The following is a 20,069-nucleotide window of genomic DNA, read 5'->3' on the forward strand; positions in this document are numbered from 1 at the left end:
TAACCACTTGTGGGCCCAAGCGTCTTTCTCCAAACTTCCTGTTTGGTATTCCCGAGGAGCCTGCCAGGGGTGACGCGTTCTCGCTCTGAGTTTCCAATTTAGACGTAACCGATGGCTTCAATAACATTGTCCTAAGAAAAGAAGGGCGGGGCCATGTTTGCCCTCCCCTTCGACGGTCTGTCCCCGCCCCTTCGGTCTCCTGCCCCGCCCCCTCAGAGGGTTGGCCCCCTCCCATCCCCCGCTCGGCCGCTTACTCCGCGCAGCTGACGCGCCTTGCGGCTTTGCAGACTGCGGCTTCGAAGATGGGTCGCGGGCGGGTGGCGGTGGGAACGGTCGCGGTCGCGAGCGCCTTAGGTGAGTGCCCAGCGCCGGCGGGGCCCTCGGCGGGGCTGGAGGGGGCAGCACAGGACCGGACGGGAGGCGAGGGGCACCCGCGAAGGCCGCGGGTTCCTTACGCGCTGCTCCCTCCCTCCGGAGGCGCGCTCGGCAGCCGCTGAGAGCTCCTGTAGGCGGCGGAAACCTCCCAGTAACGCCTGGAGGGCTTCCTTAGCGTGTTTGAACTTCACAGCCGCTGTGGGAAGTGGGAGTAGTTGATATTGCCCCCTTTTGTATGTGGGCCCAGGGAGGCCAGGGAACCTGTCCAGAGCGTCAGGCAAAGCAGGGAAGAAAGTAAATGCAAGAGCGACGGTGAGTTTCCTTTTACCATGAGAGATTGTAGATACTCACCTTTGCATTCCTGTTTTTAAGTGTCTTATATTTTTATTTACACATAGTTAACACGATATGGTTTATTTATGCACAGTAACCCTATTTGGAATAATCTCAATTGGCACATAATGAAGTTCAAAGTAATGCAATTCTGCTGTATTTCTGAGATGGGAGGCAAAGAAACCTAAAAAGTTGTAAATTCCTACCGGTTGGAAGGCAACCTCAGATACAGATATCTTAAAATTAGGTAACTGTCAAAAGCGAAAATATAATTCTTTAAAAATACAGTTTTCAGCTAACTTTTCAGGAACTCACTTTTTTAGTAAGGATACAAGGGTCTATATCACTTACACCTCTTTGTTCCATGTGCCTCACTAATTCGCTTCCTCTACAAGATTTCACCCACAGACTTTTTTTTAATGCATTTTTTTATTGTGAACTTAAACATATACGTAATAGTGATAACTTTCAAAGTACGACTGAACAAGTAGAGAGCAAATTTCAAAGGATGTCATGGGTCACAGTTCCATAACTTCAGCTATTTGCATTGTAAAATGTATCATATGTACAGAAAGGTGTTGACTTTCAATGTACACAAACAGTTATATAGGCAATTTCAAAAATTGTTATGGATTACAGTTCCACAGTTTCAGTTCCTTCCTTATTATGCAATGTAGGGTATATACAGAAAAGTGAAGACTTCCAAAGCACAATTCAATGAGTAGCTATAGACCAAATTCCAAAGGAGGTTATAGGATACAGTTCCACCACATCATTTACCTCCTTCCAGCTATTGTGTTCCAACACCACAGCATCTAAATATACATATATACACACACAAATATATATACAAATATATATATATAAAGTTTCAGTGTTCATAGACCTTTGTTGCTACCCCTTTCTCTCACTTAGTCTTTTTCTCCGTCTTCACAGGTGTCTAGGCAGTGAGCACCTTAACTTGTTCATATTGAAAGGAGGTGTCGACAGTGTGGGGTAGGGGGCTGCATCTGATTGTTCTTCTTAAAGAGGATATTGCCTCCGGGATTTAAGACTTGTCTGGCATAGGAATACACTGGAATATTTAAGTTTCTGAGAGAAAAAACTCAGTGAATCTTTTATAGAATCTCAGGGAGGGATCTACGTATTTGGGGACTACTTTTGGTAAGGGCATGGCATACTGTGGCCGTTTGGGATGTCTAGCTGGAGCTTGCAGAAGAGAAACCTCCAGGATAGCCTCTCGACTCTAATTGAGATCTCTCAGCCACTGTGACATCAGCTTGTTACCTTTCTTTTTTCCCCCTTTTGGTCAAGTAGGCATTTTCAATCCCTTGCTGCCAGTGCCAGGCTCATTCCTGGAAATTATGTCCCATGTCGCCAGGGAGATTAATTCACCTGGTAGTCATGTCCCTTGACCCACAGACTTTTACTGCTAGGATCATCTTTTCTTTTCTTTCTTTTTTTTTAAGGTAAAATTAAAAACTGTACATTTTAAAGTATACAATTCAGTAGTATTTAGTACATTTACAATGTGCAGTAATCACTTGTAGGTACAAAACATTTTTATCATCTCAAAAGGAAACCCCATACCTGTTCAGTCACTCCCCAGTCCTTCTCTCTCCTTTCCTCCCATTTCCTATCCCTGACAACCACTCATCTACTTTCTGTCTCTGTGAATTTGCCTATTCTGGACATTTCATATAAATAGACTCATACAATATTTGTCTTTATACCTGGCTTTGTGCCTGGCTTATTTCACTCAACCTAATGCTTCCAGGTTTATCCATGTCATAGCATGTTTTGGTACTTCATTCTCTTTTATTACTGATAATATTCCATTTGCATTGTTTACACCTTTTGGCTGCTGTGGATAGTGCTGCTTGGAACGTTTATGTGCAAATTTTCATTTGAATACCTGTTTTCAATTCTTTTTAATACATACCTAGGAAAGGCTTTGCTGGGTCATATAGTAATTCAACTTTTTGAGGAACTACCAAAATGTTTTCCATGGTGGATGTGCCATTTTACATTGCCACCAGCAGTGGGGTTCCAGTTTTTCCACATCCTTGGCAGCACTTGTTATTTTCCGTGTTTTGTTTTGTTATAGCCATCTGTTGGGTGTGAAGTGATATCTCATGGTGTTTTTTTTTTTTTTAAATTCAGTTTTATTGAGATATATTCACATAACCATACAGTCATCCATGGTGTACAATCAGCTGTTCACAGTACCATCATATAGTTGTGCATTCATCACCCCAGTCTATTTTTTTAATTAAATTCAGTTTTGTTGAAATGTATTCACATACCATACAGTCATCCATGGTGTACAATCAACTGTTCACAGTACCATCATATAGTTGTGCATTCATCACCCCAATCTGTTTTTAAACATTTTTCTTTTACCAGAAAGAATCAGAATAAGAATAAAAAATAAAAATAAAAAAGAACACCCAAATCATCCCCCCCATCCCACCCTATTTTTCATTTCATTTTTGTCCCCATTTATCTGCTCATCCATCCATACACTGGATAAAGGGAGTGCGATCCACAAGGTTTTCACAGTCACACTGTCACCACTTGTAAACTGCATTGTTCTACAGTCGTCTTCAGGAGTCAAGGCTGCAGGGTTGGAGTTCGGTAGTTTCAGATATTTACTTCTAGCTATTCCAATACATTAAAACCTAAAAAGTGTTATGTATATAATGCATAATAATGTCTATCAGAGTGACCTCTCGACTCTTGAAAACCCTCAACCACTGAAGCTTTATTTTGTTTCATTTCGCATCTCCCTTTTGGTCAAGAAGATGTTCTGCCTCCCACGATGCCAGGTCCAGATTCATCCCTGGGAGTCATATCCTGCATTGCCAGGGAGATTTACACCCCTGGGAGTCAGGTACCATGTAGGGGGGAAGGCACTGAGATCTCCTGCCAAGGTGGCTTAGTTAGAGAGAGAGGGCCACATCTGATCAACAAAGAAGCACTCAGGGGGAGACTCTTAGGCACAATTATAAGCAAGTTTAGTCTCTCCTTTGCAGTAACAAGCTTCATAGGGGCAAGCCCCAAGATAGAGTGCTCAGCATGGCAAGTCGTCAGTCCCCAGTGTTTGTGAGAACATCAACAATCCAGGTGAGGAAGTCCAACACCTCTGCATCCTCCCCCAGCTCCTTAGGGGGGCCCTGCATATATATTTTTATTCTCCACCCAAATTACTTTGGCATGTGTTGCTATTTCACTCTAATCTATACAGACCTGCCATAGCTCACTACCTAGTCAAAGTTCCATGTAATTGTGGTGTTTGAACAGACTGACTGTAGAAATTATATTGCTTAGAAAATATAGATCCTAACCAAGTAAACATCTCTTCCCTTGGTCTCACATGGAAGTTGAAGTTTTAACACACAGTCAGTTTCAGCCTTTACCCTTTGGCTCCATTTGTCCTCGTCTTAACCAGATCTGCTTCATTCATATCATTAATTGAAGTCTGGGCTCTTTTTCAGCATTTTTTTCTCTTTTTTTAAATAGTTGCTATACACGCTAATACAGACATTCATATCTGCCAAGCTCTAGCTCTGAGTTTCGGGTGTCACACAGATACCCAATGTTCCAGAAATCAATCGGGTTATACACCAAGGGATCAGCATCTCAGAGTTTGGGGATAGCCATTACAATTCAGAAATAGATTTGACCACTGTAAGAGCTTACAATCTAGGGACCATTACAATAATCATTTCCCTGTTAGGCTGTGCTGTAAGATTCAATTCTGAGTTTACACATTGTAGTTAGTCCATATTGGTGAGGCATTATAGTGTTTGCCTTGGTTTCTGGTGTACTTCACTCAAAATGCTGTCTACAGGATCCATTCACCTCCTTATGCGTCTCACAACTTCACTCCTTCTCGTAGTTGCTCAGTATTGCATTGCATGCACACACCACAGTTCATCACTCTTTCTCAGTCAGTGTACCCTTAGGCCACCTCCACCCACTGCAAATCATGAATACTGCCTCCATAAACCCCAATGTAAATGTCCATTCATGTCTCTGTTCTCAGATCTTCCAAGTACATACCCCTAATGAGATTGCTGGACCTTATGGTCCCCACATACTTAGCTTCTTGTGGAACCACCACAGTGACCTTCAGAAAGGCTACACCATTCTGACTCCTCATCCACAGTAAATAGGTACATCCCTCTCTCCATGTTTTCTCCAGCACTTTTACCCATATTTATACTTTTTCCTACAATTTTATAGAAATATATTCATATAACTTACAATTATCCACAGTGTAAAATCAGTTGTTCACAGTATCATCATATAGTTTTACATATATCACCACAGTCAGCACTTGAACATATTGATTACTGTGAAAAAGTTTTTTGTTTTTTTTTTGGGTGAATAATAAAAAAGATAATAATAAAAAGAAGAATAAAGTGTCATACAATACAATACTACAACATATTAGTAAGGACAGAAAGCAACACCACTACCAAGAATCCCATATCCTTCCCTTATATGCCCCTCTCATACACATTTAACTTTGGTATATTGCCTTTGTTACATTTAATGGAAGCATATTACACTGTTACTGTTGACCATAGACTCTAGTTTGCTTTATGTTTTTTTTCCAAATACCATCCCTTTTTCGACACTTTGCATGGTTAACATTCATTGTTCTCCCACATATGAGAACATTTTTATATTTGTACATTTAGTAACAGTCATTGGCCACTCCAGTTTTTGTCAGGTTATACAGTTCCAGTCTTCATCATCTGTCTTTACTTCTGGGGTTATACATTTCCCTATCCCACCTCTTTCAGCCTTATTCACAGACATCTTTGTTCAGTGTACTTACAATATTGTGCTACCATCACACAGTATTATGCTGTCTATTTCTGGATCTATAAAACCAATCCTGCTGAACATTCTGTAGTCCTTCAGCATCAAATGCCTGATCTCTCCCCTCTTTCTATCTCCTGGTAGCCTGTGTTAACAGCTTTTACCTCTCAAAGTTTGCTCACTAATGTTAGTTCATATTAGAGAGACCATACAGTATTTGTCCTTTTGTTTCTGGCTAACTTCTTTCAACATAGTGTCCTCAAGGTTCATCCATGTTATTCTATGTTCCATGTCTTTGCTCTGTCCTACGGCTGCATAATATTCCATCATGTGTATATAACACTGTTTGTTTATCCACTTGTCCATTGATGGACACTTGGGCTGCTTCCATCTCTTAGCAATTGTGAGTAATGCTGCAATAAATATCAGTTTACCAATGTCTGTTTGTGTCTTAACTTTCAGTTCCTTTGAGTATATACCTAGCAATAGAATAGCTGGGTCATATGGCAGATCTATACTTAGCTTCCTGAGGAATCTCCAGACTGTCTTCCAGAGTGGTTGCACCATTCTGCATTCCCACCAGCAATGAATAAGTGTGCCTCTTTCTCCACATCCTCTACAGCACTTGTAATTTTCTGTATTTTTTTTGGATAATGGCCATTCTGGTAGGTGTGAGATGATATCTCATTGTGGTTTTGATTTGCATTTCCCTAATAGCCAGTGAAGTTGTAAGTTTTCTCATATGTTTTTGAGCCATTTGTATTTCCTCTTCAGAAAACTGTCTGTCCATGGCTTTGCCCATTTTTAAATTGGGTTGTTTGTCTTTCTGTTGTTGAGTTGTAGGATTGCTTTATATATTCAGCATATTAAATCCTTATCAATATGTGGTTTCCAAATATTGTCTCCCATTGTGTATGCTGCCTTTTTATTTTTTTAACAAAGTTCTTTAATGTACAAAAGTGTTTGATTTTGAGATCCCATTTGTTTATTTGTTCTTTGGTTGCTTGTGCTTTGGGTATAGGAAACCACCTCCTATCACAAGGTCTTTAAGATATTGCCCTATGTTTTCTTCTAAGAGTCTTGTGGTCTTAGTGCTTATGTTTAGGTCTTTGATCCAATTGGAGTTAATTTTTCTATAAGGTGTGAGTAGGAGTCCTCTTTCATTCTTCTGGAAATGGATGTCCAGTTCTCCAAACACCATTTGTTGAAGAGGCTGCTCTGTCCCTGTTGCTTTGGCTTGACTGCCTTATCAAAGATCAATTGCCCGTAGATGCCAGAGTCTATTTCTGAACACTCAGTTAGATTCCATTGGTCAGTATCTCTGTCCTTATGCCAGTACCATGCTGTTTTGAGAACCATAGCTTTGTAATATGCTTGTAATGTAATAAGTCATGTAGTGTGAGACCTCTCACTTCGTTCCTCTTTGTCAAGATATTTTTGGCTATTCAGGGCACCTTGCCCTTCTAAATAAAATTGGTTATTGGTTTTTCATTGTGGTTTTGATTTATATTATCTGATGACTAATGATGCTTAGTGTCTGTTCATGTGATTGTTGGCCCTTTGTGTGTCTTCATCCCTTTGTGTAAAAGGAGCTGATTATTGAATTTTCGTTGATATCACTGTATTTATTTCTGTCCTATGTCTAAAACATAAGCTTTAGTAACCAAATAAAGTCAATAAAAAGTGATGTTTCCTGTCACAATCCAGTTTATATTTCTAGAAATGAGACAAAAGCCTCAAAGCTTTTATAAAGATGTTATCTTTCTATTTTTTGAATGTATAAAAGGGGATATTGTTTTCTACTAAAAAGAAAAAGAACTGGTCATTCTGGTCAACTATTTCCTCTTACAATTAAAGTCAAATGATAAGGAAATGATATTGGGAGGGAGATTTCCAATAATGTAAGTTGTTTGGGTTTCCTTTGAAGTGCCGTAAGTTTTTTTAAATGTTCCTAAAGCAAATTGGCATGGAATAGAAAACTTTACCCTCACTTGGACATCCTCTAATTTATTTCTTTGACATTTCTATGGTATGTTCCATTGCCGGTAATGGAATGCCTGCCAAGGAAACTTTAGCTGCCACATCTCTTGTAGAGGTGACACTGGTGAGAATTCTGAAACACCGTAAGTCACTAGGTTTTTTGTTGGTAGCATTTTTAAAAGTCACTATCACCATGCCCTTATGAGATAATTTGTTGGTCCCCACAGATACTTCTGCAATGCCATTCAACTAGCAAACAATTACTGTGTGCCATTAACAGTAAAAGGGCTGGATTTATTGAGCACCTATTATGTCTGGCACTGTCAGCTATCTAGTCTTCATGATGAACCAACTGAAATAAAATACAACAGGATAGAAAACATTAGAGCATATTTGTAGTAAGGATGAGGTATTCTTTTTATGAAATTTAGTTTCAATTGTACATGTATGTATGTGTGTACTGAGTCAGTAATCACTTGGATTTCATGACAATACAGTGAGTACACAGAACCGGGCTATACCAATCTATTAATAATGAGATCCTTTGGGTATTCTAGTACTAATTAATATAGACTGGGCATAGTAAAAGGCCGTTTTAGGCTGAATTTTGCCTTCTACTGATATATGATGTATAAGGTTTATTGTCTAAAATAAAATCATGTGACCTTAATTTCCTCATTATCAAAAGTTTCAGTTAAGGGGCATTAATTTTACTTCAGCTGAAACTTTGTGATACTAGGTACTGTTTAAAATGTTTTCATTAATATAACAACTTTTTTAAAGTATTTTTCTTTTGTTGCTATTTCATAGCTTTTTATTAAGTGAAGGGGTTTTATAAGATTATTTTTAGACTTCATACATGGGAGGAATCCCAGCTCTTTTATGTTTGGAGAATGAGGAAACAGAGCAACACATGGGACAACATATTGCAGCCCTCTTTAGTGACCAGATGAAAGGGGCTTCTCCACATTCAGCAGCAGTTTGGCCTCAGAATTCTTCGGATTCAAAAAAAGAAATAATTAACTTCTGGTCCAAGAGGAAGTCACATAAATTTGCTTGATTTCTTGATCTTTGCTTGTTTCTGCTTGTTTTTTTCCTCCAACAATTAGATATTTTCCTTAGTTAATTTTTGAATAAAATGCACAGTAAGAAAATACTGAATGGTCATACCTTTCATGAACTTATTCACAGAAGATGAGGCAAAAAAAAAAACAAGGGGGGGAGTATTTGGGGAGGAAGGAAATTGCATGCTCTCAGGATTAAATGTAGGTTGTTTTACTATCACATTCAAACTTACCCTTGTGAAATGCAGAGAATCCTAAGTAATTTATGATATGTAGCTATTCTTTAAATATTACCAGTAAACATAAACTATTGTGACAAATATCTTTCTTCTGAATCTAATTGAAGCCCAGAGTTAGCTTTGTATATCTAGATACTTATTTAAATAGGCTGAGCAGAGTGAGTAATTTTGATATAAATTTTTCCATTTATCTCCTCAGTTTAATTTTGAGAATAGAACAGAATAGGTATATAAATAATTAAAGGAAAGACTTCTGTTTTCTATAGCACAGTCTTAAAATACAATTTTTATATGTACTATTTGTTTAGGGATTTTTTGTTGTTAATTTTAGAAATACAGTAGTTTCCAAAAGAATGATATTAATGCTATTTAATTTTTCAGGACTTTTTTCCAGACTCCAAACTGCAATTCCAACAGTAAGAACTTTTTCTGTGTCACAGCCCTTGCATAAAGGGGCAAGCCCTGAATGGAATCTGGGTCGACTCAATCATGTGGCCATAGCAGTGCCAGATTTGGAAAAGGCCATGGCATTTTACAAGAATGTTCTAGGGGCCCAGGTCAGCGACGTGGTCCCTGTTCCTGAGCATGGAGTATCTGTTGTTTTTGTCAACCTGGGAAATACCAAGATGGAGCTGCTTCATCCATTGGGAAATAACAGTCCAGTTGCAGGTTTTCTGCAGAAAAACAAAGTTGGAGGAATGCATCATGTCTGCATTGAGGTATCTTAATTATTTTAATGCTTCTTATTTTAAATCTACCTTTTAAAAAATATCTTCTACTTTTATGACTATGTTTTGTCACTTTGACCAGAAACTTTTATTAAGTTCTCTAAGGGGAATGATAATAGTTGGTCTACTCAAAGATGGATCTATAGATGTCTTCTCTTTCTCTCTAGAAAACTAAAACTTAAACATTATTAATATATTTTATTGAAGTATGGATTCAACAGCCACTCTCAAGGCCACTGAACTTGGCGGAAACATGGATTAAGTCTTTGCTCTAGTATTTATTGATCATATATGACCTCCCAATTAGGAGACTCAAATAAGAAAATAATTTATAAAGTAAAAATGTCTTTATACATATAACTCTTTTCTGTCCTTAAAGCTTTAATAACTTTTTCCTTAGTTAAAAAGCAATACATTTTCAATTAGTGACTACGATTTTTAAGATCTGAATTATTTCTGCTAGCAATTCCTGGAAAAACATTAAAAAACATTAGATAAAGCTCTCTAATGAGAGATGGGTATGTTCAGTTAATTGCCTTTTGGAATATCAGCCAATTATGCTTCAATTTAGCTTAATTTGCTGGAACAATTCTCTTGTTAGAAGGAATGGTATAATTAATGGTTAGGCCTCATCCCTAATCCAAAAGAGAGTTGGGTTGATTCTAGAGTAAATTCAAGGATTGATTCAATTCATTATTGCAAACATATATGAGAACCTACAAAGTGTGCTCCCCTAAGTACTTGGGATTAAGTAATGAACAAGACATTGACCATGCCCATGGTGAGGAGGGCGCAGATATGTAGACAGTCACTTAGAGTACACTGTGATGAGGAGAATTAATAAAGTGTCTTCTCGGTAGCACAAAGGAGGAAGAGATTGATTGCTCCAAGCAGTTTGAGGAGGTGGGAAGGTATCTCAGGGTGGGAATTATAATGAATGTGAAGGAGTTCCCAGTAGACAAGAGGAGAAAGGTATTTCAGACAGAGGGAATAACAAGTGGAAAGCCATAGAGTTATAACAGCTAACATGTATTGAATCCTCTGGTAGTTTACTAAGTGCTCGATGGCATTATTTTCTTTAATTCTCATAGCTGCTCTTTAAGGGTGATAGTAACTCTATTTGACAGGTGAGGAAACTGAGACTTAAGAGTAGTTGCCCACTGTCACATTAGATAGTAGGTGGCAAGGCTAAGGTTCAAACTCAGATTTGTGCTGAATTCAGGGTCTGCACTCTTAGCCCAATTGCCTTCATTGAATTGGTTGAGTTGGAATTTGAGGTAGGAGACCTATAAGATGTTAGGCCAAGGAGCTAAGCAAGGCTGAATATTTAGCCTGTACCCTTGAAATTATGGAGAATGACTAGACACACATTTTTGGGAGGTCATTTTTGTCTGCAGGTCTTTATTTCAGTGGATTTGGGGGTTTGGCAAAGACCCATGCCAGGATGGGAAGTAGGATTATCTGTCTTTGAATTCAGTCTTCTCTTTCCCACACTACGCTATCTGTGTTCTATATCAAGAGAGCCCATGCCTTCAAAGGAAGCCAGCTATGTGAGACCAAGATTCAGATAAGTAAAGGAGCTATAAGTCCAGTGATGTTACAGCTAATTCAAATGTAGAGATTAAAAGGGGGAAATGAAAATGTATATGGATATGAATATAAATTGAAGATACGTGATAGGAGAAGGTATGCAAAGAGGTTAATTATTGTGACTTTAGTATGACAAGCCTTATCTCCATCTTCCACCCTCTGCCAAAAAATGCATTGGCTTAACTAAGATAGATGATTGATTGATTGATTTTTTTCCTTTTCTTAGTCTAGCCATGAGTTGTCCCATAAAACATGAATTACAGGGTTGCTCCTGGCATTACCATTTACTGGCAAGAAGGATTCGAAGTCAGAGAAAATGCAGGGCAAGTAAGTGGCTTTAAGGAGATGATCTAGAAATTACTTCTGCTTATATCAGTTGGCCTGAACTTAGTCATATGGCACACTTGGCTGCAGGGGAGACTGGGAAATACAGTCTGTAGCTGGGCAGTTATGTGTCCTGCTAAATCTTGGTGGGGTGCTATAATTGAAAGGGAAAAAAGACTGGGTACTGGAGTCCACGTCTATGCCACGCTTATTTATTTATTTATTTTATTTTAAATTCAGTTTTATTGAGATACATTCACATACCATACAGTCATCCATGGTGTACAATCAACTGTTCACAGTACCATCATACAGTTTGCATTCATCACCCCAATCTATTTTTGAACATTTTCCTTATACCAGAAAGAATCAGAATAAGAATAAAAAATAAAAATAAAAAAGAACACCCAAATCATCCTCTGATCCCACCCTATTTTTCATTTAGTTTTTTTGTTATATATATATAATTTATATATATATATATTTAATTGAGATTGTTCACATACCGTACAACTATCCAAAGATCCAAAGTGTACAATCAGTTGCAGTTGGCACCATCACACAGCTTTGTATCCATCAACACAGTTATCCCTTTCAATTTTTAGAACATTTTCATTAGTCCGGAAAACAAAGACAAGAAAAGGAAACTCAAATCCTCCCATACTCCTAAGCACGCCCCCCTTCCTTATTGACCCACAGTTTTGGTATAGTACACTTGTCACTGTTGATGAAAAAATGTTAAAATACTACTACCTTTAGTATATAGTTTGCAACAGGTACATATTTCTTTCCTATATGCCTCTCTGTTATTAACTTCTAGTTATAGTGTCATACGTTTGTTCTAGTTCTTCAGAGAGATTTCTAATATTTGTATAGTTAATCATGGACATTGTCCACCGCAAGATTCACTGCCTTATACATTCCCATCTGTCAACCTCTACCTTTCTGGTGACACACATGACTCTGAGCTTACCCTTTCCACCCCCCCCCCCCACACCCCTCAGCACTGTTAGTTATTCTCACAACATGCTACCATCACCCCGTCCATTTCCAAACATTTAAGTTCACCCTAGTTGAACATTCTAGTCATAATGAGCAACCGCTCCCCATTGTTTAGCCTCACTCTACATCCTGGTAGTTTATATTTCTTGTCTAAGAGTTTACATATTATAATTAGTTCATATTAATGAGACCCTGCAATATTTGCCTTTATGTATCTGTCTTATTTCACTCAATATAGGGCCCTCAAGGTTTCCCCATCAACCCATTTCTTTTAAGATGGTTTTGTTCGCACACCATACATTCTGTCCTAAGTAAACAGTCATTGGTTCCCTGTATAGTCACGTATTTATGTATTTGGCACCATCACCACTATCTATATAAGGACATATCCATTTCTTCCACAAAGGAGGAGGAAGAGGCAAAGAAGGCAGAAAGACAAAAGAAAAAGAAAAGAGAAAGAGAGAGAAAAACAAAACAAAACTTGACAGCTAGGAAGCAACAAAAGGAAAGATAGCATTAACCTAAAGTATAATAAAGAGTCAGACAACATCACCAATGCCAGGAGTCGTATAGGAGTCGTATACACTTCCCCTACCCCACATACCCCCCCGTATGCATTCAGCTTTGGTACATTGCCCTTGCTACACCAAAGGAAGTATAATACAATGTTTCTGTAAATTATAGCCTCTAGTTTGCATTGACTGTATTTTCCCCCAATCCCACCCTGTTTTTAACACCTTGCAATGTTGACATTCATTTGTTCTAACTCATGTAAAAACATATTTGTACCTTTTATTATAATCTTTGAGCACCCTAGGTTTCCCTGAGTTACACAGGCCCAGTCTTTATCCTTCGTCTTTTGTTCTGGTGTCCTACATGGTCCCAACCTTCCTCTTTCAACCATACTCACAGTCATCTTTGTTCGGTGTACTTATATTGCTGTGCTACTATCTCCCAAAATTGTTTTCCAAACCTCTCACTCCTATCTTTTCCTTTCTATCTGCAGTGCTTCCTTTAGTGTTTCCTGAAGAGCAGGTATCTTGTTCACAAACTCTGTCATTGTCTGTTTCTCAGAGAATATTTTAAGCTCTCCCTCATATTTGAAGGATAGTTTTGCTGGATATAAGATTCTTGGTTGGTAGTTTTTCTCTTTAAGTATCTTAAATATATCACCCGACTTCCTTCTTACCTCCATGATTTCTATTGAGAAATCTGCAGGTAGTCTTATCAAGCTTCCTTTGTATGTGATGGATCGCTTTTCTCTCGCTGCTTTCAGGATTCTCTTTTATCTTTGACATTTGATAATCTGATTATTAAATGTCTTGGTATAGGCCTATTCAGATCTATTTTGTTTGGGGTATGCTGTGCTTTTTGGATCCGTAATTTTACGTCTTTCATAAGAGATGGGAAATTTTCATTGATTATTTTCTCTATTATTGCTTCTGCCTCTTTTCCCTTCTCTTCCCTTTCTGGGACACCAATGACACATACATTCTTGCTTTTTGTTCTGTCCTTATGTTCCCAGAGACATTGCTCATATTTTTCCATTCTTTTCTCTATCTGTTCTTTTGTGTGTAGGCTTTCAGTTGCCTTGTTCTCCAGTTCCTGAGTGTTTTCTTCTGCCTCTTGAGATCTGCTGTTGTATGTTTCCATTGTGTCTTTCAACTCTTGTGTTGTGCCTTTCATTTCCATAGATTCTGCCAGTTGGGTTTTCAAACTTTCAGTTTCTACCTAATGTACACCCAGTGTTTTCATTATATGGTTCATCTCTTTTGCCATATCTTTCCTAAACTTTTTGAATTGACTTATTATTAGTTGTTTCAATTCCTGTATCTCGGTTGAAGTGTAAGTTTGTTCCTTTGACTAGGCCATAACTTCATTTTTCTTAGTGTAGGTTGTAGTTTTCTGTTGTCGAGGCATGGTTTCCTTGGTTACCCCAATCAGGTTTTCCCAGATCAGAACAGGCTCAGGTCCCAGAAGGAAGAAATACTCAGTATCTGGTTTCCCTGAGGGTGTGACTTAGAAAATTGGTACACCCTGTGATGCCTCAGGTCACTGTGCTTTTCTGCCCAGCGGGTGGTGCCTGTCAGCCTGTGACTGCAGCCTGGTATAAGGAGGTGTGGCCCATGTCTGTTTTCTCCCAGGCTCTGGGTCTGGTTCAGAATAGAAGGCAGGTAGTAGAGCTGGTCCCCACCCCTTTCCTCTTAGGAAAGATAATGCCCCCTAGGGAGAGGTAATTAGCATTTGAATAGACTCTGCCTGTGCTATCTCCACCCTTGTCTGGGTCAGAGTGCTGGGAACTGAAAATGGCTGAGGCTTTCTCCACTAAGCGGAAACAGGGACAGAAAGCCCCCTTCAGTCTGTGGCCACCTCTGGCTCGCCAAGTCAGTCATCACCCAAAGCCTCTGTCTGCTTGTTGGGGATTTGTAGCTCATAGCGAGCAGTCCAGGCTTGCTAATTAAAACCCCAGTTGGAGCTCAGCTGAGGTATATTCACTTGCTGGGGGAGAGCTGCTCTTTAACACCATGTGGCTTTCCGGCTCGGGCTGTGGGGGGAGGGGGCTCCCAGCTTGGATCCACAGTTTTTACTTACAGATTTTATGCTGCGATCTCGGACAGTCCTCCCAATTCAGGTTGGTTTATGATGAGTGGATGGTCATGTTTGTCCCCCCCTCAGTTATTGATTATTTACTAGTTGTTCCTGGTTGTTTATTAGTTGTTACAGAGGTACTAACTCACACTTAGTTATTTTTAGGAAGTGATATTGCTAGGACTGCATGACCCCATTTCTGCATGAAGGTAGGCTGTAAGATGGAAACATTTGAGAACAGTTGCTCTTTCTTCCCCTGCTCTGGCAATTTGTGAGATAATGGTGTAACAACTTGGAGTGGGTACAAATCTCTGACTCACCATGTGGAGCAAAGTTCCTTGCCTTCCCTTGAATACAACATACATTTTTGGTGAGTGAAGCTGCTGAGAATTCAGGGTTAATAATTTCACCGGAGTATGACTTAGTCTATTCTGGCTAGTACAATTTGGGTCTGAAATAAACTTCTACTGAAAGCACAAAAAGTCCTCAGAAAAGATTTCTCTGGTTATTGCAGCAGTTACTGTTGCTGCATAATGCATTATCCCAAAACTTTGTGATGTTAAACACTGATCATTTTATGTTTTATGGGTTTTATGGGTGAGGAATTTAGGAAGGGCTCTGCTGGGCAGTTCTTGCTTGGGCTCTCACATGTTGTGTAAGATGTCAGCTAGGGCCACAGTCATCTGAAGGCTTGACTGGACAGGATGTCCCAGATGTCTCATGTGGCTGGAGGCTGATGCTGGCTCTCTGCTAGGAGCTTAGCTGGAACTTCCAACAGGAGCACCTAAGTGTGATCTTTTCAGCATAAGCTAAGGATGTTTCTAATCGTAGTTGGGCTTCCTACTTGGCATTTGGCTTACCCCAAAGTTGGCAGGTGGAAACTGCATGGTCTTTCTGACCTATCTGCTAAAGTCCCGTAGCAGCTCTTCTATTATTCTCCATTGGCCATAAGGAAGTCATCAGGGCAGACCAGATTCAGAGGGAGGGGACATAGATCCTGCCTTTAGATGGGAGCAGTATAAAAGAATTTGTGGACATGTTTTAAAAGTACTTCACCATCAATATATTAATGTGTAATAAGCAAAAGGAAAATGCGAGAGACTCCTAAAAGCTCTTGAATGGTGTGCCAATTTGAATATATATTGTGTCCCCCAAATGCCATTATCTTTGATGTAATCTTTTGTGGGCAGACTTCATCAGTTTTGATTAGATTTCTTTGAGTGTTTCTTTGGAATGCACCCCACCCAGCTGTGGGTGATGACTCTGATTGGATATTTCCATGGAGGCGTGGCCCCACCCATTTAGGGTGGGCCTTGATCAGTGGAGCCATATAAATGAGCTGACAAGCAGAAGGAACTCAGTGCAGCTGTGAGTGAAGTTTTGAAGAGGAGCTACAGACAAGCGGGACACTTGGAAGAAAGCACAGGAGCTGCAGATGAGAGACAGTTTGAAGACGGCTGTTGAAAGCACTCTGCTCTGGAGAAAGCTGAGAGAGGGCAAATACCCCAAGTGCAACTAAGAGTGACATTTTTGAGGAACTGCAGCCTAGAGAGGAACATCCTGGGAGAAAGCCATTTTGAAACCAGAACTTTGGAGTAGAAACCAGCCATGTGCCTTCCCAGCTAACAGAGGTTTTCCGGACACCATTGGCCATCCTCCAGTGAAGGTACCCGATTGTTGATGTGTTACCTTGGACACTTTATGGCCTTAAGACTGTAACTGTGTAACCCAATAAACCCCCTTTTATAAAAGCCAATCCGTCTCTGGTGTTTGCATCCTGGCAGCTTTAGCAAACTAGAACAGATTTTTGTACCAGAGAAGTGGGATGCTGATGCTGCTGTGTTTGCAAATACCAAACATGTTGGAGTGACTTTTTAAATGGATAAGGGGAAGATTCTGGAAGAATTTTGAGGAGCTTGATAGAAAAGGCCTAAACTGCTTTGAAGAGACTGTTTGTGGAAATATTGACTCTAAAGATACTTCTGATGAGGCCTTGAGCAGAAATGATGTGTGTCATTGCCAACTGGAAGGAAGGCGATCCTTGTTTTAAAGTGGCAGAGAATTTGGCAAAATCGACTCCTTGTGTCAGATGGAAAGAAGAATTTGAAAGTGACAACCTGGAATACTTCGCTGAGGAGATCTCCAGACTACATGTGGAGGATGTACCCTGGCTTCTCCTTTCAGCTTATAGTAAAATGCGAGCAGAGAGAGATAAACTTAGAACTGAACTCTTGAGTTCAAAGAAACCAGAAGCTTATGGCTTGGAAAATTACAGGCTTCCAGGGGGTGGAATCCCAGAAGCTACAGCCCAACATGAGGATTTAACCAAACATGGAACCCAGCCGCCATTTCAGTACAAGCCAAGATTGGAGATGGAGTTATCCAGAAAGGATTTGTGGAAAGTCCTATTGTCTGATGGCTTTGATCCCTGTGTGCTTCGTGTGAAGCCAACAGAATTTTTGCGAGATCTTTACAGACAGAGCTATTGCTGATCTGGACTGGAGGAGATAGATAAGGAACAAATTGAAGGAAAAATTTCTTCAAGGACAGAGCCATGGAGGTTGAGGTCTGGAGTTAAGAGGTCTCAGGCTGAGAGAGCAGAGTGGCCCACATGCATGGAAAGGGTGAGTTTGCCCTGGAGGTTGAGGGCGGGCCTTCTGCCTGGATGCTCAGGAAATGTCCTGCCACCCCAAGCCCCAAAGAGGATGGAGCACATTCCCAGGGAACTGAGGAGAGCCTGGCCTCCAGACCACTGTTCTGAAGGGGTTGAGCATGTGCCCCTGGAGATGGAAGGGAATCCGGGAGCAACCTGATATTTTAGGGGGGTGGGGCCGAGAAGGTGGTCTCCCCAATGTGTGGATATTTTGGAGCACTCACCCAAGCGTTTGGATAGAAAAGTGCTGCTACAAAGGCACTTAGGAAGGGTTAGAATCCCTCTCTCTCAAGCCCCAAGGATGCAACCTCGTTCTGTAAATGACTTTCAGGCTTTGAAATCTAATGGAGTTTGTCCTGTGGGTTTTAGGAACTCTTTTGGTCCTGTTAACCCTGTTTTCCTTGCTGTTTCTCCTTATGGCAATGGGAATGTTTATCCTATGAATGTCCCTCCTTTGTTTACTGAAAGCACATAACTTGTTCTAAGTTCACAGATCCACAGCTAAAGGAAAATTATGCCTTAGGACCGACCACACCTATAATTGATATTGATGGAATCTTGTACTTAACTATTGTTACTGAAATGATTTAAGTTTCTGTGATATTGTTGTGGGATGAATGTATTTTGTATATGGAAAGATAATGTCATTTTGGGGTCCAGGGAGTGGAATGTGCCAGTTTGAATATATATTGTGTCCCCCCAATGCCATTATCTTTGATGTAATCTTGTGTGGGCAGATGTTATCAGTTTTGATTAGATTTCTTTGAGTGTTTCTTTGAAATGCACCCCACCCAGCTGTGGGTGATGACTCTGATTGGATATTTCCATGGAGGCGTGGCCCCACCCATTTAGGGTGAGCCTTGATCAGTGGAGCCATATAAATGAGCTGACAAGCAGAAGGAACTCAGTGCAGATGTGAGTGAAGTTTTGAAGAGGAGCTACAGACAAGAGGGACACTTGGAAGAAAGCACAGGAGCTGCAGGTGAGAGACAGTTTGAAGACGGCTGTTGAAAGCACTCTTGCTCTGGAGAAACTGAGAGAGGGCAAATACCCCAAGTGCAACTAAGAGTGACATTTTTGAGGAACTGTAGCCTAGAGAGGAACGTCCTGGGAGAAAGCCATTTTGAAACCAGACTTTGGAGCAGACACCAGCCACGTGCCTTTCCAGCTAACGGAGGTTTTCTGGACACCACTGGCCATCCTCCAGTGAAGGTACCCGATTGTTGATGTGTTACCTTGGACACTTTATGGCCTTGAGACTGTAACTGTGTAACCAAATAAACCTCCTTTTATAAAGGCCAATCCATCTCTGGTGTTTTGCATCTTGGCAGCATTAGCAAACTATAACAAATGGTTTTATTTTCAAATCCCCAGAAGTGGGGACCAGCAGCATTAGCACATGCAAGAAGAGACAACCTTTCTAGCATTTATAAATAATTAAAAGGAGACTTGAGTGGTTGGTGTTTGCAGTGTTAGAAAGCTGATGAACATCACAGTCCTCCAGGACTCTGCTCCAGGATAAGGTCCCTTCTGTGCTGTTTGGCTGGTATCTGTGTTTTTCTCTTTGTTCAGTATCACTGACTTTTACTATACTGGGTGCTAGGATATATGTACTAGAGCAGAACGCAAAATGTCTCTATCTTCCTGGAGCTTGCTTGCTTTGTTTATTTATTTATGCCCTGCATTTTCCAGAGAAGATTAGAGGTCACTAATTAAAATACAGATTTTAAGATGCAAAAAGGTAAACATAAGTAGTAAAGCGAGTTAGAGCAAAGAAATATAAGGCAAGTTAGAACCGATGATAAGACTAGCATATTTATTGGGTCTACCAAATATTGCTTTTTAGGGGCCATAGCAAGGAGGAAAATAAACAGTATTAAAAGTAATGGTGGCCCCTTCCATCTTCCTTCCCTTCCCAAACAAATCAGTCCCAAAGACTTTAGGGGGATACAGCAAGAGAGTTGTCCATGTTGGTGGGGCAAGCCACAGTGGCCTAAAGCAGGGTATTTAAGCCCGAATGGCATGAGGAGAGCTTCCAAACTAGGAGAACTGTCTGCCGTGGAATGCCAGAGGCTGAGTAGGGTGCCCATACGTGGGAGATTCAGTGCAGGATGTCAGAGGCTAAGCAGGATGAGGCATTGTACCCTAAACAGGACAGCCTGGCTCGGTGTCAGAGTGATAAGGGCATCAGCATGGGAGGCCAGCCCCTTGCAGGGAGTTGGAGCCCAAGCAGGCTGAGGGGTGAGTGGGGACAAAATGGAGTGTGAGAGCCTCAGCAGGGTGGGGCCACATCACAAACACTGTTATGTGTGTATGGGCAGTATCTGGCCTGGAGAGTCCAGGCCTGAGTTGGTGAGAA

At 40.4% G+C, this 20,069-nt stretch overlaps 1 protein-coding gene across 1 annotated transcript in view; it reads left to right on the top strand.

Moving 5' to 3' along the window:
* The first annotated feature begins 115 nt into the window (after positions 1-115).
* MCEE (methylmalonyl-CoA epimerase) overlaps positions 116-20,069 on the top strand; it is a 67,704-nt gene continuing 47,750 nt past the window's right edge. The window contains exons 1-2 of the mRNA XM_037832865.1: positions 116-354; positions 9,206-9,543. Of these exons, the coding sequence (XP_037688793.1) occupies positions 303-354; positions 9,206-9,543 (390 nt within the window). The 5' untranslated portion in view covers positions 116-302. The remainder of the gene's footprint in view (positions 355-9,205; positions 9,544-20,069) is intronic.

Source organism: Choloepus didactylus, chromosome 4 (assembly GCF_015220235.1).
Source record: "Choloepus didactylus isolate mChoDid1 chromosome 4, mChoDid1.pri, whole genome shotgun sequence".
In the NCBI taxonomy this organism is placed as follows: domain Eukaryota; kingdom Metazoa; phylum Chordata; class Mammalia; order Pilosa; family Megalonychidae; genus Choloepus; species Choloepus didactylus.